At 34.8% G+C, this 23,164-nt stretch overlaps 1 protein-coding gene across 4 annotated transcripts in view; it reads right to left on the reverse strand.

Annotated features, from left to right (window-relative positions):
• RYR3 (ryanodine receptor 3) overlaps positions 1–23,164 on the reverse strand; it is a 708,417-nt gene that overhangs the window by 107,307 nt on the left and 577,946 nt on the right. For all 4 annotated transcript variants that reach the window (XM_031952023.1, XM_031952026.1, XM_031952025.1 and 1 more), the window contains exons 64-66: positions 21,769–21,850; positions 15,907–16,037; positions 1,016–1,336 (exon numbers count right to left, since the gene is read on the reverse strand). In XM_031952023.1, the coding sequence (XP_031807883.1) occupies positions 1,016–1,336; positions 15,907–16,037; positions 21,769–21,850 (534 nt within the window). The remainder of the gene's footprint in view (positions 1–1,015; positions 1,337–15,906; positions 16,038–21,768; positions 21,851–23,164) is intronic.

The raw sequence follows: 23,164 nt of genomic DNA on the forward strand, positions 1-23,164 counted from the left end.
AAATATTATGTCTCTCCCTAAGGCTTTTGCTCTCTAGCTTATATATCTCTAGATTTTAAAATTGTCTTATAACATGTTATGTAGACCCTTTACCAACTGTACACTGGAACCGTTTTCCCCTGGAAGAGGTAAATTGTCTCATTGTCCCTGCCCCGCCTTTTTTTTTGTTTGCTGAGGCAATTGGGGTTAAGTGACTTGCCCAAGGTCACACAATTAGGAAGCATTAAGTGTTTGAGACCAGATTTGAACTCCTGACTTCAGGAATGGTGCTCTATCCACTGCGCCATTTAGCTGCCCCTCATTGTCCCTTTTAAAATATGGTTCCTAGAAATGAACACAATATTCCATTTGTAGTTTGGCCAGAAAAGAGCAAAATGCAACTCTTACTTTCCTTGTTTGGGGATTTTATATTTATATTAATATAGTCCAAGATTGCATTAGTTTTTTTTTTTTTTTAATTATTTTAAGCAACTAGTTCACATTGATGTTAAATTTGAGTCAACTAAAATTCTTTTTTTTTTTTTTGATATTAATTACTTTTAAATGAGTTCTGTAGCATTCTAAGATTCTTTACCTAAGTGTAGGAAATTGCATTTATAAATACCAGATTAATCCAATTAATTGAGGCTATTATTAATCTTGTCAAGAAACTGCTGGATATCTTTACCAGATTTGTGCCATCTGTCCCTAAATATATCAAACTAATGTTTATCCATTATGACCAAAAAGATAAAATGAAACACTTGCAAACACTTTTAAAAAAATCTAAAAAAACTATGCTTACTAATCCACTAATTCCACTAATTACTAATTCCATTAATCTTTCATGTTTGGCATGCAATTCTTGGTGAACTTATGGTGGCTCTTAGAGAACAATATTTGTCTATTTGCTATTTAATATATAAGAAAAGGAAGGTCTAAGGGTAGAAAGATGCTTTCTCTACACCATTCAGGGAGTTAGCAGAGAAGAGAGAAACAGAGCCCACACATCCCAAATCCCAGGTTGTCTAGGTACCTGCAATGCGCTTCATCCAGGAGGCCTCATCAATGCCTAGGTTGTTGTTAATGATTTTCAAGATATTTCCAAGAATGATGCTGAGGTGTTCAGAAGTAATTAGGGTACAACAGGGTCCTGCACTGGATGGTAGATTCTCAGGCCCTCGTTCCCACCAGTAAGACAGGTAATTACAGAGCATGGGTAAGATCACTTCAATGACATGGGGCATCTCTGTATATCTGGCTCCTGATTCAGCCAGAGTGTTGATTTCCTTCATCAGTCCTTCCAGTTGGGGAATGTCTGGGCACATCTCTTCTACTGTATCAGGCATCCCTAGAACTGATCAAGAAAGTACAGAAGGAATAAAACAACAGGATTTAGGAAAAATGATTGGTTGGAAATATCGTTCCCATTACCTGATTACTCTTTTTCTTATTAAATATCAATGTCTCCAAAGAATAGTATAGTAGAAAAGACACTTTATCTGGAGTCAGAAGACCTGGTACAAGTCCTTGTTCTGCCAATTACTAACCCTGTGACTTTGGGTAAATCTTAACCTCTTGGAGTTTGAGTTTATAAATGTAAAAATGAAAGTGGGAGCACAAGGTGAATGATAGAATCACTAAGGCTTTCTATTTCTAGGATACTTCATTTAGTCTCTGCCTTATCACTCTCTTTATTAACATTATAGTTTTAAATCCAAATGAAAAGTAAAAGTAAAAAATTACAGAACTCTAGTTTATGATCCACTAGACATATCTTCTTGTATTTCACTTTAATATCAAATAGATTAATTATATAGTTTATAGAGCTAAACATATCTGAGGATGAGGAAGAAATTTTTTTTTTTTTTTTTGTGGGTAACAAAACTATAGTCATCTTTCAAATTAATCTGGATTCCTGTTTTTTCCTCCATTTTTCTATCTCATCATTTCTTAGCATTTCAAGGAAAATAGAAAAAAATGAAGGGAGGAACTCAAATCAACATTTTAGTTTATTAGGGATCTGGTCTCAAAACCACTGAGAGATTTCTGTCCTGATCATTAATAATTTAATTTTTATGACTTTCAGTTTCTCTGTGTGTGTGTGTATGAATCTATTTCTTCATGAGTGTTATTGATAGCCCTTTTGTCTGTCAATTTTACTTTGCACTACAGATTGTATTATTTCTAATATTACTGAACTTCAAGAATTTTTATATTCTGTTATTACTTCTGGGTTGGACTAACCTATGTTAAAATTTTCCTTTAATAATCTACTATCTAAAGAAATATTCTTTAAGAAATAAAGATCCCTTTTTCCTCCCCTGAGCACTGGAGAAAGGGGAAATGGAAAGCAGATGACATTTCATTTAGATACAGGACCAAGAATAATTGTCAGATATTAGGATAAGAGACAGAGGGAGGCAGTGAAATCTGTTTTCCTGGAAATCATTAAGGTTAGATCCACATTAGACTCTGATAGATTAGGATTGGTCTTGATGGAACACAAGGTTAAGAACCAGATAGATTTTGAAATCCCTTTCAACCAGAGAATCCTATTATCCTTTCTTAAAAAATCAAGTAATCCAAGAAGGGAAACCTCAAAAGACATCTTGTGAGAAGATATGAGCTTCTAAATTTTGTCAGTTATAAGTGACTATGTCCATTTTGTAGGCACATACATTTCTCCAAGTCACTCTTGGCAGGATATGCAAGGAAACAGAGCTTTATGTCTTGAGAAAAGTGTATTCTCTTGGGCCTGCAATCTCAAACCCTGTTTTTGGTCTTCACTGTAAACTCCAATTCTTCATTTTCTCAATTATTTCCCAGACTATCATTCTTTTCCTTTCTTCATTTTGACTCTTTGGTGAACTAGTTAAATTTGATACCTTTCTCTTTTCTTAAGTCCTTTGTTTCTCCTTCTATTGCTAAATTAGGCTTAATTACTTCCAACACCTGCTGCCTTTGGCCCTATTTGTTATTCACTGTTGAATGAAGCTGGTGAAAATTATGAAACTTTGCTGATTGAGTCCTGTACAAATTTATGTTAAATAATCTTAATTTGGCCTTTTCTGTGGCAAAACAATTATTTCACACCTCTCCAACTGGATCTTTATCCTATTTACCACAGTAGTTTTTCAAGCCTTTTCATGCCTCCACAAAATTCTCAAAGCTCTTTCTCCCAAACTTGTCTCATATTGCACTGAAAAAAATTGAGACCATTTGCTAAGAACTACTATCATTTCACACCACTTGGATATCTTCTGCTATTACTTCCTCCATTGAGGTGTGAGGGTAAGAGATCCCTTCTGGTCGCAAATCTGTGAAAGAATTCCCTCTGGAATCTGCAAAAGAATTCATAAATCCAAAGTTTATGGCAAAAGGGGATTTATTTACACTGACAGATTTCTTAGTGGCAAAATCCTGTTAGGATAATCTTTGGAAATATCTGGGCATATAGCCCTAGATATATTGGGGTTTCTTTTGGCTCCAAGCCAGGGGCCAATTTCCAGATGAAAGAGGGACTACTCTTCAACTCAATAGAGGTTTTGGCTATGCCTCAGGCCGAGATTTCCAATTGAATGAAATTACTTATCTGGGAGTTGCCTTTATGGACAGAAGGCTGGGTCCCCAGAGGCTGGGAGGATTTGAGATTCAGGACCACTCTTCTCCCATGGTTTACATCAGGGACACCCCCCAAAGATTAAAGGGGACACATCATCTCTTTTCCTCATTTCCCATGAAGAAGTTGCCTTTCTTGTCAAGATAAACACCTCTGTGCATGTGCACAATAGTCCCATCTCGTCCTGTTTTCTCTAGCATATTTGCTTCTTCTAGAGCATCCCTACTCTCTTACCCATCTTTAAATGCTCCTTGTCTACTGACACTTCATTGATACTTTCACACATCTCTAATTCTAATAAAATATTCACTTGATGCATTATTTTGAAGTTTTTTCTTTTTCATACTTATTTATTCTATCACTAAAACAAAAAACCAAAAACCAACCAAACAAAAAAAAACCCAAACTGATGAAATCAACTCTTTTGTTGCATGTAGTTTTATTTATGATTTCTTGAAAAAAAGCTTTGGAAAGCCAAGTTTTGATAATGCCCTTAGGGATTCAAATAGAGCTACCAAACCAAGACTAAGGAAATTACTCTGGCTTTCCCTGATTGGCCCAGACAAGGGATAGGTCCCAGACAAAATCTCCCTTAGTCATTATTGGGTTTTGATGAATGTAAATAGAAATTGTTTCTGTTGCAGCCAGAAACCCTGAGGTCTTCCCTTCCTAGGTTGAATTTTTTTTTTTTTTTTTAATAGGCATTCTAGGCTATCTTTTGCCTCATTTCCTATGTAGCCTTAAATCATGTGAGGGTGTTACCTCAGACAAACTGAGGCCTGACAAAGAATTTAACTTAAAAAGGTCAAGGTATCCCAAGGAATCTGGGGTTTTCTTCAGCCAGTGAATTCAGATGATCCGGGAGGAAAAGTGGGTGGATGGTTTTGCATCCCCTGACTCACTTAAATTCAATTCACTTGCAAGTTAAAATATCACCTTACTGATGTCATTGATCCTTTTTAACAACAACAACCTTAAGGAGCTTGTCCACAATAGGTGCATACAGTTCAATTGTTTGGCTTTTATCTTATCTAATCATTTTTTCCCCATTTACCTCTCTCTCAAAGGATACTAGCAATCTCTTAATTGTCAAATCAAATCAAAGGGTCTTATCTTTTTAATCATTATATATTTTTATTTCCCCAATTACATGTAAAAACAATTTAACATTCATTTCTTAAAACTTTGACTTCCAAGTTTTTTCCATTCCTCCTAACCTTTCTCCTCATTGAGAAACACACTTAAAAAAAAAAAGACCTTTTATAGATTATACAAGTGCAGTTATGCAAAATGTTTTTCCATATGTCTTGTTGTCAAAGAAAACACAGGCCAAAAAACAAACAAGAAAAAATTTTAAAGTAAAAAAAAAGTATGCTTTGATCTGCATTCAGACTCTTTTAATCTGCATTCAGACTCAAGTTTTTTCTCTGGAGATGGACAGAATTTTTCATCATATATCTTTGAAAATTGTCTTCAATCACTGTATTGCTGAGAATAGCTATATTATTCACAGCTGATCACTATATAACATTGCTATTACTGAGTACACTGTTCTGGCTTTGCTTATTTCACTTTGCCTCAATTTATGTAAGACTTCTTAAGTTTTTCTGAGAACATCCTCCCCATCACTTATTATAGCACAATAGTGATAAGGTTTAGATTTAGGGAACCAAAATGAGATTAGGGTTTCTGGTGGTAAGGGAGTGAAATGATAAGATCTAGTGGCAGATTCAGGTTTCAGCGAACCAGATGGAGAGGTTTGGCTCCCCTGTAACCCTTTGGGATTTGGCGCAAGGACAGAGTTTTGGAGACTCCCTTCTGGCAGCACAAACGTTCTCTGTAAAGGAATTTACAGATCCTAAAACCTGGATTGATAAAAAGGTTTATTAGGGGGATTGGAAGTAATGTTAGAAATCCTGACAAAGAAGCATAAAGTCCGGTTAGGAAATAGGTGAGGATAAAGAGAGGATGACACTGGAAAGAGTATTCCAGTGGACAGAGGCTCCTTGGCATAACATAGCATAGCCTAACATGACATGTTTGGAACCTCTGCAAAGAGAGGGTTTTAGTTTGGCTCTTTTATAATGGGAGCTTTGACTACAAGCTGAAGGGGGCTCATGGGCAGAGTCTCAAGTTGGCTCATCCTGGGTTTCAGCTTGAGCTGGAATTTGAATTGAATTCAGTGAGTTTCAGGACTGAGCTGACCCCACCCAGATAACAAGGATGAAACTGTTTGTCCCTCGGAGTGCGGTCCCTCACTGAGGAAGAGGTGATGGAGATTTTCTCCTTTAAGGATTTTTAAAGTTTTGGGGTCCCCTTTTCAATAGTATTCCATTGAATGAAGTGAATTGTGAAAGCTTTCTCTTAAGATGGACAATTTTTTTTTTCATCCAAGTATTTTATTATTATTATTAAAGCTTTTTATTTACAAAGCATATGCATGGGTAATTTTTCCAACATTGACCTTTGCATAACCTTTTGTTCCATATTTTCCCCTTCTTTCCCTACCCCATCGCCTTGCTGGCAGGTAGTCCAATACATGTTAAATATGTTGAAATACATATTAGATCCAATATATGTATACATGTCTATATAGCTATCTTGTTACACACAAAAAAAAAATCAATTCAAGAATGAAGAAAAAGAAAAACTGAGAAAGAAAACAATGCAACAAAAAAACAGAGAGGTGGAATGCTATTTGTACCTCTTTCTTGGTTCTCTCTTGGGTTAGATGGTTTTCATCACTGCATAAGTGGAATTGGTTCAAATCATCTGTGTTGAAGAGAGCCACAGCAAGATGGACAGTGTTCTCAAAATTGAGTGAATGTCAGCTGTGCACCAGAGCCAGATTTCTTTCTCCAGAAATTAAGTAGTTTACAAGGAGTGGGACCTCTTCTTTGTGAGACTAAGTTGGGGCTACCTTGGCCCTGAAACTCCCATATAAGGTAATTTAGTCATCCTAAAGATATGGTTGGGTTGAAAATTTTTTCCTCATTATGACTTAGAATGTGAGGTCATTTGTCCTGGCTAATCAGGGCAAAGATCCAAGGAGTGTTAATCCAGGTCCTTATATAATTCTTGTCTTTTTTTTTTTTTTTTTTTATTTTACCTTTTTATTTGGATAACATGGGTAACTTTACAGCATTAACAATTGCCAAACCTCTTGTTCCAATTTTCACCTCTTACCCCCCCCCCTCCCCTAAATGGCAGGATGACCAGTAGATGTTAAATATATTAAATATAATTAGATAAAATAAGTAAAAAAACATTATTTTGCTGTACAAAAGAATCAGACTTGAATTATTGTACAATTGCTTTGGAAGGGAAATCAAAAATCAGGTGTTAAATATAGGGATTAAATTCAATGTTGGTTTTAGTCATCCCCAGGTTCTTTTCTGGGTATAGTGGTTCAGTTCATTACTGCTCCTTAGAAATGATTTGGTTGATCTTGTTGCTGGGATGGCCCTGATCCATCAGAACTGGTCATCATTAGTATTGTTGTTAAGTATATAATGATCTCCGGTCCCGCTACAAGCATCGTTCTGTAAGTCTCTCCAGGTTTCAAATCATCCTGTTGGTCATTTCTTACAGAACAGTAATATTCCAAATTTTCATATACCAAATTTATTCAGCCATTCTCCAACTGATGGACACCATTGTTTCCAGTTTCTACCACTCAAAAGGGCTGCCACAAACATTCGTGCAATACAGGTCCCTTTCCTTCTTTATAATCTCTTTGGGATATAATCCCAGTAGTAACCTCTGGATCAAAGGGTATGCACAGTTTGAAACTTTTTGAGCATAGTTCAAACTACTCTCCAAAATGGTTGGATTCGTTCACAACTCCACCAACAATGAATCAATGTATTTTCCCCATCCCCTCAACAATCATCATTATTTTTTTCCTGTCATTTTAGCCAATCGACGGTGTGTAGTGGTATCTTAGAGTTGTCTTTTTTGCATTTCTCTGATTAATAATGACTTGCTCTTTTCATATGACTAGAAATAGTTTCAATTTCTTCATCAGTTGTCTGTTCATATCCAAATTTTTCAATTGGAGAATGGTTGATTTTTTATAAATTAGGTTAATTTCTATATTTTGGAAATGGGCCTTTATCAGAACCTTTGACTGTAAAATATTTTCCCAGTTTTTGCTTCCTTCTAATCTTGTCTGCATTAGATTTGTTTGTACAAAAACTTTTCAGTTTGGGAAAATCAAAATTTTTCTATTTTGTGGTGTTGATCTCTAGTTCTGTTTTATAAAGCCTTCCCCCGGTTAGATGTAAACTTCCCTATGTTCCTTAATTTAAGATTTCATTCTTTTCCTGGGGTCATGAACCCATTTTGACCTTATTTGGTTGGCGTTAAGTATGGATCAATGCCTAGTTTTTTATATTAGTTTCCAATTTTCCCAAAATTTTTATCAAACAGTAAGTTCTTATCCCGCTGGGATCTTTGGGGTTTGTCAAAAGACTAGGGTTGTATTTGTTGATGTTTTCCCTTGAACCTACTTATTCCACTGATCAACTAATCATTCCTTAGCCAATACCAAATAGTTTTGGTAACTGCTGCCTATAATATAATTTTAGATTTTAAGCTAACCACCTTCATTTGATTTTTTTTCATTAATTCCTTAATTTTGACCTTTTTTTTCCATATGAATTTGTTGTTATTTTTCAGGTCATTAAAATAGTTTTTGGGATCTGATTGGTATAGCCTAAATAAATATATTAGTTTAGGTATTTCCTTTATTATTTTGCTCGCCCTTCCAAGGCATTTAATATTTTCCAATTGTTAGCAGGCTTAATTTGTGTGAAAAGTGGTCTGTAATTTTTGCTCATAAAGTTTCTGATTTTCCTTCAGATAGACCCCTAAATATTTTATATTATCAGTAGTTACTTTAAATGGAATTTCTCTTTTAACCTACTTTGGATTTTGTTAGTGTATATAAGAAGTGATGATTATGTGGGTTTATTTTATAACCAGCAACTTTGCAAAGTTTGGGATTATTTCTAATAACTTTTGCAGAATCTCTGGGGTTCTCTAAGGGCCATCATTCATCGGCAAAAGTGATAATTTGGCTTCCTCATTGCCTATTCTTATTCCTTTAATCTCTTTCCACCTTATTGCTATATAGCGTTTCAATAAATATTAAATAGTAACGGTATGGAATTGTTTCAAGATCTTATTGGGAATGGTTGGTTTGTCTCCATTAATATGATGTTATGATGGTTTTAAATAGATTGGATTATTTTAAGGAAAAAGTCCATTTTATTCTTACTCAAGTGTTTTAATAGGAATGGATGTTGGATTTATCAAATGCTTTTTCTGCATCTATTGAGATGATCATATGGTTTTGTTAATTTGGTTATTAAATGGCCAATTATATTGATAGTTTTCCAATATTAACCACCCTGCATTCCTTATAAATCCTACTTGATCATAGTTATTATCTTGGAGATGATTTTTGTAGTCTTTTGCTAATATCTTATTTAAGTTTTGCATCAATATTCATTAGGGAGATTGGTCTATTTTTCTTTCTCTGTTTTCAGCCTACCTGGTTTGGTATCATACCTTTTTTGTTAAGAAGGAATTTGGTAGGACTCCTTCATTCCCATTTTTCAAATAATTTATATAGATTGGGGCCAATTGTTCTTTTTAAATGTTTGGAAAATTCACATTAAATCATCTGGTCCTGGGGATTTTTTTTCTTGGGAATTGTTTAATTGCTGTTCTATTTTTTTTCTGAAATGGGACTATTCAACAATTTCTTCTCCTTTGTCTGGGGAAGCTATATTTTTGGAGGTAGTCATCCATTTCATTGGTTACAAATTTTGGCATAAAGTTGGGCAAAATAATCCTTATTATTTCCAATTTCCTCTTCCTTGGTGGAAAGTTCTCCCTTTTTCATTTTAAGACTACTAATTTCATTTTTCCTCCCTCCTTTTTCTAATCAGATTTACCAAAGGGATCTATTTTATTGGCTTTTCATAGAACCAACTCTTGTTTTATTAAAGTTCAATATTTTTTACTTTCAATATTTTTAATTTCTCCTTTTTTTAAATTTCCAATTTAGTATTTGATTGGGTGTTTTTAATTTGGTCTTTTTAGTTTTTTAGTTGCAAGCCCAATTCATTAATCTTTTCTTTCTTTTTTATTCAAGTGTCTAAGGAAAAAATTCCCTCTTTTACCGCTTTTGCATCCACAAATTTGGTATGATGTTCATCATTGTCATTATCTTGGAAATTATTAATTTCTATAATTTGCTGCTTCACCCAATCATTTTTAAGATGATTGTTTTAGTTTCCAATTACTTTTGGTTATTTCCCCTAATTTTTTTGAATGAGTTTTATTGCATCATGATCTGAAAAGAAAGCATTTACTATTTCTGCTTTCTTGATTTAATTTTGGGTCTTTATTCCAATATTGGTCAATTTTTGAATAGGTTCCATGAACTGCTGAGAAAGAAAGTATATTCCTTCTATCTCCCATTCTTTTCTCCAAAGATCCAACATACCTAATTTTTTCAATATTCTGTTTACTTCTTTAATTTCTTTCTTATTTGTTTTGTGGTTATTTGTCTAATTCTGAGGTGCAAGGTTGGATCTCCTACTAACAGTTTTGTTGTCATTTTTCCTTGCAACTCTCTTAACCTCCTTTAGGAAGCTGAGGCCATACCACTTGGTGCATATATGTTTAGTATTGAATTGCTTCGTTGTTTATTACCCTTTTGAGGATTAGTTTCCTTCCTTATCTCTTTTAATTAGATCAATTTTTTACTTTTGCTTGATCTGGGAAAAGGTGGCCCCCTTTTTGTCCCTGGCATAATAGATTTTGCCCATTTTACCTTTTACCTATATGTTCCCCTGCTTTAAATGTGTTTCTTTGTAAACAAATATTTAGGGGTTCTGACTTTTGATCCAGTCTGCATCTGCCTCCCCTCTTTATGGGGAGTTCATCCCATTCACATTTACGGTTAGAATTACTAAATCTGTTTTCCTGCCCCTAATAACCCCCAGTTGGCTTTTTTCTTGCCTCCCCAACCTCTTTCCCCTTTTAAACTTATTATTTGTATCCGTCATCCCTTTATAATCCCTCCCCCCCCTTTGAGTCTTTCCCCCTTCCTTCCCTTATTATCTTTTCTTTTCCCTTTTCCTCCCCCCGTTTTTTAATGAGGAGAGAGAATTTTTCTAAAACAAATGTCAATTATTTTCCTTTGAGCCAACCTGATGGTAAGATTCACACAATGTTCCTCCCCTCCAAATTCCCCTCAGTTGATAAGTTTCTTACTCTTTTGGGATGTGGTTTCCCTTTTATCCCTCCTTCCCACCTTATTCTGCCATGATCCCTTTTCCATATATACCCCTTTTTTATGTTATATCAGTATATCAAATTTTACATGTATTTTTTTGTATATCCCAACAGTAAATTTAAGTTTTTTTACCTTTTTCCATCTCTTGAGTTCTATTCTTGGAATCAAATTTTGTTTAATTCTGGTTTTTCTTCAGAAACAAATGGAATTCATTTGTTTCATTAAATGTCCATCTTCTTCCCTGAAAGAAAATGCTCAGCTTAGCTGGGTAGTTTATTCGGCTGATCCCGTTTTGTGCCTTCGAATATCATTTCCAGGCCCCTTTTTCCTTTAATGTAGGGCAGCCGATCCTGGGTGATCCTTATTGTGGCACCCGGTATTTAAAGGTTTTTTTTGGCTGCTTGTAAAATTTTTTCCTTTATCTATAGTTCTGAAATTTTGCCCAATATTCCTTGGTGTTTTTATTTTAGGGTTTCTTTCAGAAGGTGTTTGTTTTCAATGCCTTTTTCCTTCTGATTCTATTAATCGGCAGTTTCTTTGATGATTTCTTGAAAAAATATCGGCCTTTTTTTTTTTTCATCATAGTTTTGAAAGTTAAAAATCCTCAATTATCTCTCCTAGATCTATTTTCCAATTTCATTGCCGAGATAATTCATGGTTTTCCAGTTTGTCATTTTTTTGGTTTTGCTTAATTCTTGTGTCTCAATGCATCTTAGTTTAATTTTTCAGTTCTAATTTTTAAAAATTTTTTCTTCATTGCTTTTTACTTCTTTCTGTATATGTCCAATTGGTTTTGAATGTTTTTTTGGTCTGTGATTTTTTCCATTTCATAATTTTTTTTTTAGTGAATTATTTTCTTTTTCCAATTCACCGATTCTACTTTCTTGGTGTTCTTTGTCTTTTTCAATTACTCCACTTTCTTGAATTTTTTTTTTCCAATTCACAATTTTACTTTCCTGTGATTTTTATTTTTCCAATTCACCAATTGACTTCCTGGGAATTTTTAACTTTTCAAATTTTATTTCAGGAAGTTGTTGCTCTCTTGTAAGGCTTCTCTTTCCTTTCCCCATTTTCTTCTAACTCTCTTTTGAGACTTTTAATGGTCTCTTCTTAAGAGCATTATGTAAGGAGGACAGTCTGAGATTTTTGCTGTTTGGGTCTCTTCAGGTTTGCTGACCTGCTCTTTTTTCTCATAAAGCTTAGTTCTTTTATCTTTTTTATTCATGTTTGAAAGCCTTTAGGGTAGGTCTCCCAGGCAAGGGGTTACCAGCTTCCCTGAGAGCAGGGAAAGATTCAGTTTCCGGCCCGGGGTAAGGGATTTTCGGGTGAAGTTTTCCCCTTCCCCAACAGGGTGGATTCGATGGCCGAGCTTCAAAGGCAGTAGGGCTGAGTGGATTATCGATTGCCCTAGGCTAAGACTGTGGTGAAAGTGTCACTGCCCCAGGCGGGCCTCTTGTGGGACAGAAGCAGCTGGCCGACCGCGGCCGCCGGGAATCTGCCCATGTCTCCCCAATCTGGCCCTGGAAAAGTCATGGCTGCCGAGCTCCCCACTTGCAATTGGAGGTAACCCGGCTGGCCCCTCCCTGCTGGGATCCACAACCCCAAGGAAAAGCCCTTACTTGGGGTTGGGGCTTGGCCTTTGCTGAGATCTGTGCCACCCCCTCGGTTTGAGACTCCCTCGGAACCAATTTCTTCCCTCTGCCCGATTCCCCCGGCCCCGAACCAACCTTTTTTGGCGAGACTGGTTTTCTTTGGCAGGTGAGTTGTTCTACTTCATCTTTCCGAATTGAGCAGTCAAGACTATTTTTTGAGGGGCTCGATATAATATTGTACGGGGTAAAAGAAGAGCTTGAAAACGGTGTTTTCCTCCGCCATCTTGCTCCCCCCATAACTTGTCTTCTGGCCACCTTTCCTTGCCAGCTGGTTGTAAGGAGGAAACACCCTTTCTCACGAGATCATAATGAAATTCCTTTCTGCTTTTGTCTTGAAAAATTTCCTTAATTTATTTGATTTATTTGAGCCAGTAGTCTTGTTACATCCCCATTTCACTCTCATATATCATATATTACAGCTTAGTGATTTCCCAATTGATGTATATCCCCTCAATTTTAAATATTTTGCCACTACAAAAACCAATTTATTTTGCTACAAATATTTTTGTATATAGGTCCTTTCTTTTCTTTTTCTTTTTTAAAATTTCTTCATGATACAAACCTAGTAGTGATATTATTGGGTCAAAGGGTAGGCATGGTTTTATAGCTCTTTGGGCATAGTTCCTAATTGCTCTTCAGAATGGCTGAATCAGTTCACAGATCTACATGCCTCAATCTCCCCATATACCCTACAATATTTGTCATTTTCCTTTTCTGTCATATCAGCTAACCTGACAAAGTGGAGAGGTACCACAGAGTTGCTTTAAGTTTTGTTTCTTTAACCAACAGTAATTTAGAGTGGGTTTTTTTTTTTTCACATGGTTATTGATAGGTTCTATTACATTTGTCTGAAAACTGCCTGTTCATACTCTATGACCATGGGGAATGGCTCTTATTATTATTATTATTTTTTATAAATCTTACTCAATATATATATTTGAGAAGTAAAAACTTTCAGAGATATTTGCTATAAACTTTTCATAGTTTTGATTACTATATATTTCTCTCCATCCAATTTTCCCCCCTTGATCCTACTCTCTCACCATTTTCATCAGTGTTTTGCTTTTGACTACTACTTCTCCCAATCTGCCCTCCCTTCTATCAGTGTTTCCTCTTCCCCTTTTCCTTTCAACTTTTCTGTATGGTAAAATAAATTTCCATACCCAACTGATCATGTGTGATGACCACGTTTAGCACCCAGAGTATATTAGAATCAGCAAGAGTCAAAATAAGGGAAAATGCTTGATTTTTATTCTTTGCGGAGGTGAAGGGGAATGGCGATACGAAGTGAGAGCAGTAGTAACATGAACCTGGCCAGCAGTGCTTCTGACTCTCTCACTCCACCCACCAAATCGTCTATGCAATCTCCTATACAACACATCAATTATGCACAGGGTGGGCGGGGCCATTCTTTCCCAAAGCATATATTAATAGAGTATTGCCCAATTGCTAATTAGCCTCAAGTGCTAAGAGGGACCTCAGTGCCACCAGAGCTTCAAGAGCTTCAGCCCATTATAATCATGTATGTTTTTCTCTTTTTGAACCAATTCTGACAGTAAAGTTAAAATGCTCCTACCTAACTTCCCGACCTTCCCCTCCACCATAAAAGCTCTTTTGTGTGTCTTCTGTTATGTGAGATAATTTATTTACCTCCATTACTAACCTAATGGATTACTCTTTCTCATTCTTTAATTTTATTTTTTGCATATCATTTTATCATATTCAACTCATATCCATGCCCTGTGTCTATGTATGTATGCTCTTTCTACATGTCCTAATAATGATAAAGTTCTTGGAAAAATAAGTATCATCTTCCCATGTGAGAATGAAAATAGTTTAACCTTACTGAATTCCTTATAATTTCTCTTTTCTGTTTACCTTTTCATACTTCTTTTGAGTCTTGTATTTGAAGTTCAAATTTTCTATTCACCTCTCTTCTTTTCATCAGGAATGCTAGAAACTTCTTTGATTCACTGAATATCTATTCCCCTCTCCTCCAATTTATCCTTCCCCACCCCAAAAGAAAAGATTATACTTAGTTTTGCTAGATAGGTGATTCTTGATTGTAATCCTAACTGATTTGTCTTCCAGAATATCATAGTCCAAGTCCTCTGACCCTTTCATGTAGAAATGGCTAAATCTTGTATAATCCTAACTGATTCTACAATATTTGAATTGGTTTTTTCTGGCTACTTTGCAGTAAAAGCAGATAGACAAGATGCCCTGAGACAGACTAAACCTTTCTTTAGAATATTTATGTTTAATTTGGACTTATGTTTTGATTATGTAATTCTTTTAATAAAGAGAAAGAAATAACCCCAAACTTTGGTTAAGTTAATGACCTAGTAAAAAGAAATTAACATTTGTATCAGACATCACCAAATTAGCACAGTTTTCAAAGTCTTTACTTGAGAAGTTATCAACTCCATTACTCTGCCTTCAAGGTGGCAAATACTGTTTTGGAGGACTGAATTTGTAATTTAACTGATAGAGGGAACTTTTAAATCAGGAAACTTGCTCAGGACAGAGTAGTTGCCTGGGGGTACCAGTTATTGAATGATTCACCTCAAATCATCTTTCTAATATGTGTCATAAATAGGATTTGAGTGTAGGTTTTTCTTTTTCCAAAGCCAGTAACTTTCCATACATTATACCTAGATGCCTCTTACACTTTTATCATCCCAGAAATTAAGAAGAAAATCATTCCTTTGAAAAACAAACAATACAAAAAAATCTTTCTAGGAAGCTACCTTTAAATTGCCTTAGATGCTGAATCCACTAGCTTATAATCCTTACTTTTATTAAATTCTCTTCATGTATAATCATATATATTATGCTATACATGCTATATTTTTAAAAGAAAGTTCCATGAACATAAAGAATAACCATTTAATATGTTCTCCATAATGGTCCTTTATGCATGTGAAGAACATATGACATTTGAAGTGCTAATAAGTTACTAGTGATTCTCAGGAAAGAGGCTTCAAAATATTTTTATGTTCAAAGCAGGAATAGAAACAGAGGCCTAAAGGATGGAAGTGATAATAGAAACAGAATTTTAGAGTTAGTCTATTTTTCATACATTAACAAAAGCACACCTTCATATCAGATAAATGATATGTCCAACCAAGGTTATATAACTAGTCAATAGCAGAGAAAGTGATAGAACTTAACTCTTCTGACATATCTCCATTTTTATTTTTACTAAACATATAGCCCCTTAGATTTTCCAATTAAGTGGGAACAAGAGAAAATGATAAAACAGTCCTTAGTCCTCAATCTCCATTATAAGTAGAATTCTATATAACATTCTTGCTTATGGCTAATGATGGGACACTTACTAGATCTTTCCCTGGAGGTTTTGGTGTTGAAGACTGAGAGTGAGTTGTAGGAGTTGAGAGAGGGCTCCAAGAACGCTACTGGCATAGCAGCTGCCAGTGCAGCAAGACATTCTCCAAGTGCTGGACGTTGCCTAGAAACAAAAAAAGTCAATTTAAAGTAAACATCTCTTTGTATTACTGAATGGGGTCTTTCTAGATTGTGGACTTAACCAAGACCTTATATGTGCTATACCCCTCCCTTTCTTTTCAGAGACACATAAATCAATGATTAGTCCCTTTCAGGAACTTCTACTGTTTGGTCCCATAACATGGGATCGACTCTTACTGTCATATTCTCCCAATCATGGTTAAGTGGTTTGGTACTCTCCTCATATGTCTGAGATAGTCCCACCAGCATCATAGTCACAACTGATTTCACTTGCTTGCTTAGAATGATGGTTTTAATGTCTCCTTGCTATGGGGTGCTTGTGTTGGATTGAGAGGCTTTGTTGGTTCAGAAGAAAAAGAGGAGGAGAGGAGGGCCATGACTCAGTATCATGCGCATGACATTAGCAAGACTCAAACTACATGAGCTGTCCTGCAAGAGTAATCACACATTTCACAGAAGAAGGAATATGCCTGGTCCATCACAATGCTTTGCTAGGCCTTTAAGGTCTTTTTTGGGGGGTTTATTTGCTTTTTGTTTGTTTTGTACAGTGCTCCAAAGGAAAGTATAGGAGAGAAGAGGTATTAGACTGCCCACCAAACTGAAGATTACAGAGCCACTCTGCTAGCCTCATGTTTGTATCCCTCTCAAACCCAGTCAGTACAACAGTGCCATTATCAGGAAACTAAATGACTTCCCTCTGAATTGTCTTAGGAAGATCACCTAGCAGGATAAAATACCAGACACTGAGGTTCTTTCTCGAGCTGAATTGCCAAGCATTCAAACTCTACTGTAGACATGGTAACTCTGATGGGCTGGTCACGTTGTTTGAATACTAAATGTATGTTTGCCTAAAATCCTTTTTTATGGAGAACTCACACAAGGCAAGAGCTTATTTGGATGTCAGAAGAAGTGATACAAGTACTCTCAAGATTTCTTTGAAGAACTCTGGGATAAGTGTGAGAAAGGGGATACACTGACACAGGACTACCCAGCATGATGTGCCTGCATTAAAGGAAAAAAAAAGTGCTATGGTTTATGAGCAAAGCAGAATTGCCGTAGCTCAAAAGAAATGATATATGCAAATTTAGAGACCATATTTAGGACCCTATATATGCAAATACATGCAAAAACATTTTAGGACCCTAAAAATCATGAATTCCCAATTTGACTCAACATTTTTCACTTCCTTCATAATTGTCCACTTCAAATTTTGACACACTGTGTCATTTAAACTTTAGCACATTAGGTAAGTGTTTGATATAATTATTATTTTTATTACTCCACAATAGTTAAGAAATCCTGAGCTCAAGTAATCTACCAACTTCAGTCTTATTAGTAATAGTGATTGCAGGTGTTTGCAACTATGTTTGGCATGACATTTTCCAGTTTATCTTCATTTCAGCTCTCGGTTCACAAAGATTCAGGCCACATGCTTTAAGGACACAATAACACCTTTTTTTTCAAAGTGACTGGTCACAAAAGGAAACAAAAAGGCCCATTACTTTCAAGATCAGTATATTAGTTGAGCACTTTGGCTTAAAAACTCAGTCTTTAAAAACCCAGATGCTCCCAATGAGTATTTTTGTCCTTAAAATGTCAATCTAAATGAATCCTGCTACCTAAATATTTTGGACTTATAGGTAAAAAATGATGTCTTTTTTAAATTTTATTTTTTGCAAGGGGAGGAGGTGTTGGTTCAAATGTCTAGGATACATACAAAAGCTTTAGTTGTATTTCCTCTTTTTTCATTAGATGTAAACATGGGTGCCGACCAGATTGGGGATCAAACTTCTGGAATGAAAATGACCTCTAAAAACAGCTCCATTTAAATTGCTAGGTTGATGCAGTTTACCAATAGATTTATAAATTTTCCACAACAGAAAGTTTGTTTTCTCCTTTCTTTTTACCTCAAGTAGTACCTGGGACATCATTTTGTCCATCAAGGATAATTGATCAATGTGGACTGATGGAAGAAATTTTAATTTCTGCCTTGACAAGTGGCACCTTCTCTTTATTAATCTCTCTACTTTCCAAATTCCAGTCTTTAAAAATTAGATATATAAAAATGTCCCTGGCTATTCCTCCAATTCTGTCATTTCTTTTCCCTGTTATGACTGCCTTTGTCTTTCACTTCAAGTTTACATTTCTTGCACTGATATTCTATTTTAATAATTTGCTCTTGTACCTCACTTTGTTGGCTTTTCCCACTCCTATGCATTTCTCTCTGTCCTCTTCTCCCTTGAGCTGAAACAGACTGACAAAACTTACAATCCATTTTTTTCTCCCTACCAAGAGGATTTTCCTTCAAGTTCCCTATTTTAGCCATTTTTAAAAGTGAAAAAACAAAAACTACATAACTAACATCACCTTTTAAACACTAAGACTCTCTCAATGATGCTACAAATCATAGAACAATTAAATTCAACAAACAATTATTGCAACAGTTATCTATGTACCTGACACACTGGGCAGTAGTTACAGAAACACAAAAAATCCTTAGAAAGCTTACATTCTAGTGGTAAAGAAGCAGCACATACATACATGTGTGTGTATATATATATATATATATATATATATATATATGTATGTATAAATACATTTTGTCCATCATGTATACATATATATGTATATGCATATATATATATGTGTGTGTTTGTGTGTATACACAAAATAAAGAGAAAGTATTTTTTATGGGAAGCCTCAAAACTGCTGGAATTGGGAAAGGCCTTATGAAGGAGCTGGCACTTGGGATGGAGCCTTGAAGGGAACATAGTCAGATCTTTTCTTTAGGAATATCAATTTGGCATACTGTGTGTAAGCAAATTATAGCATATTACCAAATATTACTTGTATAAAAGAAGTAATATAAAAACATAGTTAAAGATATATTTGACTGGAAAAGGAGGTAGGATAGTTGGAGACTGAAAATGAAAGATCACAGGTAAATGCATTAAACACTGCAGTAGCAAATATAAAACACCAAAAGAACAAGGGAATTAATTCTCTATAAAGAATTCATGGAAACACATGGATAACAATTTCACATGAGAAGGTTTTGGATGGATTATGATCTGTTGTAGTGGAGGGAGTACCCACTCTATCAAATTATGGATCTATTTAAGTAGGAAAGCATATGTTACCCAGATCAGACTACTCTCTTCTCTCAGCATTTTCAGTGTTCTTCCTCTTCAATGATGATTGTGAGTTTGAGGGTCAGTTTGAGGGTCATTTAACAATTACCTTATTGGCCTTTATAATCACAAACCCTTTATTTGCATCTTAGTTCTTGCCATTTTAAAGGAGCTCCCCTTCAAAGCAGTAAAAGCCCCAAATTTCAGCTTTCTCAGAGAGCTCTTTCATATCATTTATGATAATACACTAGACAGCTATTGTCTTTCCTCTTTGGAACTCAATTCACATTATGCTATGTCACCCAGGATCTTGATCCCTTTGTAAATAATAATGAGGGAGATGTTATTCTCATTTGCAAGAATGTGAAACAAAGTAAAGTGTTTAAATGGCTTTACTCCTTTGTATAATAAATTATGAATCTGCATGATTCCCCAGACAAAAACCTGTATTCTTCACTGAAAGCTTGCTTTAGGGATTTCATGATATCTCATGGGATATCCCATTGTTCCCTTCATTAGGATCTTTCTTACTCAGGAAATTTCAGTGACTTTTGTTTTTCTTTCCAGTCACCACTGTAATGTCCAGAATCTTCTTTAAACTCGAAGTCCTCCTAAGTTCTCATTGGAGTTTTAAGCATTAAGTGTTTCTTTATTGCTCTCGAGTCAACTGGCAGTAGAACTATATTTTAACACAGAACTCAAAATCCTCCATCTCTCAGTGGTTATTAGCTCTGGAAGACTGCAATAAAAACTAGACCAATGAAACATTAGCTTTGTTGGAGGAGAAGGAATGTGGTTCTTCAGCGTTTTTTTTTTTTTTTTTTAAATTTTAATTAGCAAAAATAGAAATCACTGATGCTGGTAGTTCCAGTAGAGTATGACATGTCCCATAGATAGCAGATATTTTCTAGTATGACATTTTAAAATTGACCTTTATTCCAAGAAAAAGTGTATATTTCATTCCTTTGTGAAAAATAAACAAACCAATATATATAATATAGCTATTTATTATGACACATACTCATTATACAGATATATATATATATATATACATATATATATATATGTATATATATATATTCTGGAAATAGAAAAGATATAACACAACTATAATGATTCAAAAGCCTGTGATTTCTTAAGTGTGGTTTCTCCCTTTGGCAAGATTGTAGTTCTTCACTAATTTTGAAAATGGCTATCATTGGCTATAGCCAAGAAATTTATCACCCTGTTGGCTAACCTGGTGATGAATCTTGCCATATTTAGTTTAGCTGGTTCTTTAATGACAAATAGTTCATCACTAGAAAGAAAAGTCTGAGAAAATATTAAATAATAATTGGTTGAAAAGGATGGAACAAACATTTTCTAACTACAATTAAACTTCAAGCAGACGTGACTTCTAGAGCAATTTATGAGTTTAGTTCATTGCAGTTACTACATCTCTTTTTCCAGATATTCTGTTGCTTTGATATAAAATGTGTGCAGATACATTTTTCCATAATTTTCCATAACTCATTACCATATCTTTACTTCTTAGTTTTCTCTGTTATATAATAAATGTTAATATGTTTGTTCTGCCCTCCATTAGCTTATAAGTTCTTTTGAGACCAGATCCTTTGTCAAGTTTATTTTTGCCAGGCAGCTTACACATATAGGTGCTTAAAAATATGTTTGGTCAATTGAACAGTAACAACTTAGATGGTACTTTGAGTGAAACCTCAGGCTTTATATTTATATAGCTTCAGGTAAGAGAAGGGTTTGCTCATTTACTTGTTCTTGCTGCATGATACAGTTAAAAGAAATAAGATATTAGAGATGAGGAAAAAATTAAGAGCATCTTCAGATAAAGTCATCCTAGAACATAAAACAAATTTCTGACTTTCATTTGAAGAAATAAAACAGGAAAAAAAATAAGAAACAAAGGAAATACACATCTTTTAGCTTAGACTTTGAGTGATGTGTCATTTCAGATCCTCCACAAGATTTTAAGAATAGCAGACCATTTGACACATAGTCAAAAAAGTTTTTTTTTTAATCACAAAAGCCTTGTGTGTATACACAGATTAAAAAAAAAGAAAGCTGGAATCCAGACATTTCTGTAAAGAGGTTTAGTCCTTAATAAAATGAAATATGAAAATAATATTATATTATTTATATATTATTGAGAGTTGAAAGTGGAAAAGGTCCAGGACTATGTCTTATTGAAACTCATTAAGTGCAAAAGCAACTAATTGCCTTATATCCCCAGTATTTCTTCAGCAAACTTATCCAACAAGAAGCTCAGAAGCTATTTGAAAGCCATGATAGATGAAGAGCTAGAAAATTTTCAAATCATTTTAGCTGAAAATATCATTAAAGCTGTGCTACAGAGTTTCCCTAGACAAGCCCATGCTTAAAAGTTGTAAATCACACTACTCTCATCTTATCTGTGGATAATGTGACTAACATTCCAGGGAACTTAGATTCTGCCACTGTCCTATTTGAGTGAGTATTTCTATTTTCCTAATAGGAAAAGGTTCTTTTTTTTCTGATTAAAATTTTTTTTTTCCCAGTGTGATTCATTTGCTGCTTCTGCTCATTAATTACCTTTCCACATAGATGTTTTTTCCTGTCCCAAGGGAGTAGAGGCTGCACAGAATGTGGTAGCATGAAATCTGCACATCACTCACTGAAACAAAGAACAGCTGTCACTCATTTGCATCAGTCTTGGTGTCACCACCTGCACATTGAATGAGGTCCATGAATAGATAAAACTTGTGTTATATTGAGGGATCCAACTAAAAGCAAAAGCTGCTTCATGGCTAATTTTACACATTCTTTTCATTGTTCACATTTCAGTTACTTGTCATGAGAGAAGGCATCAGCTAGAAAAAGTCTGAGTTGAGATTTTTGGCTAGTTCAGTTCAGGGCCAGGATTCCTTTATCAGGCCATGACTCTATACTGATTCTTGTGTGTGCAATTACTGCTACACTGGGAAAAGTTCCATCTAAATCTGAAGGCTTCTTTATTTGTAGGACTTCCAAACCAGAGGGAAAAGCCATATTGAAATTTCTTCCTGCTGATTTTGACCTATTAAAAGTTGCTAGAATAATGGAGACTGAAAAATTAGCTTACTAATTCCTCATGGTTACCTTTATCTCTTCTTGTCTTATTGATACTCAGGCATTAATTTATGCTTCTTAAAGGTGAGTCAAATCTGATTTATATACTCTCATAAAGATCAGTTACAGTATTTTTAAAGGGGAAAAATCTGATTTCTGATCTGTTATATCTTCCAAATACCTGCTTGCCTCTAACACTGCTTTCAACAGAATTTCAACAAAGCTGATTTTAAACAGTTCATTTATTTTGGCTATATGACTTATTCTATTTTTCCCCCTCAAATAATTAATTTTAGTTGCTCAGGAGTCAACTAGACCTTAGGTATCTACACTTAGTCAGTTAAAATACAGGCATAATTTTGTTAATAAAACTTTTAAAAAGGCTTGCAAAATATTATCTACACATGGCAGCTTATGAACAATAAAATAATATCTGCCACTTTCTTTCACTAGAGAACTCTGTCTTAATAAAAAATCTGAAGTATTCAAGACACTTTTGCAACTTTTCTTATTTCTGACTTTCAAACTGTTCATTATGGATATAAACAAGAAAACAAATTTATATTAATTTTTGGAATCATTGTATTTCCTATAGCCATAAATAACTTTTGAAATTAACTGATAACTCCATACATGGGAGAGTCTATGTAAGGAATGATTAAAAACTTGTTCCAGATAAAAGATCAGTAAGCCATGGAATAAAAGTTAAATATTTTTTCCACCCTGCGTTTACATTTCTCTGTAAAGTTAGGACTAACAAAGCAAAGAAATAAAAACGTGGAAGAATCAAACATCTTACTCAGACCTCAGAGTCTTTCTGTCCTAGAGTGAATAAAAGGAACATTTTTTGCTTGTTGGCCATACGTGAAGTCACAACTTT

This window comes from Sarcophilus harrisii, chromosome 2 (assembly GCF_902635505.1).
Source record: "Sarcophilus harrisii chromosome 2, mSarHar1.11, whole genome shotgun sequence".
Taxonomy (NCBI): domain Eukaryota; kingdom Metazoa; phylum Chordata; class Mammalia; order Dasyuromorphia; family Dasyuridae; genus Sarcophilus; species Sarcophilus harrisii.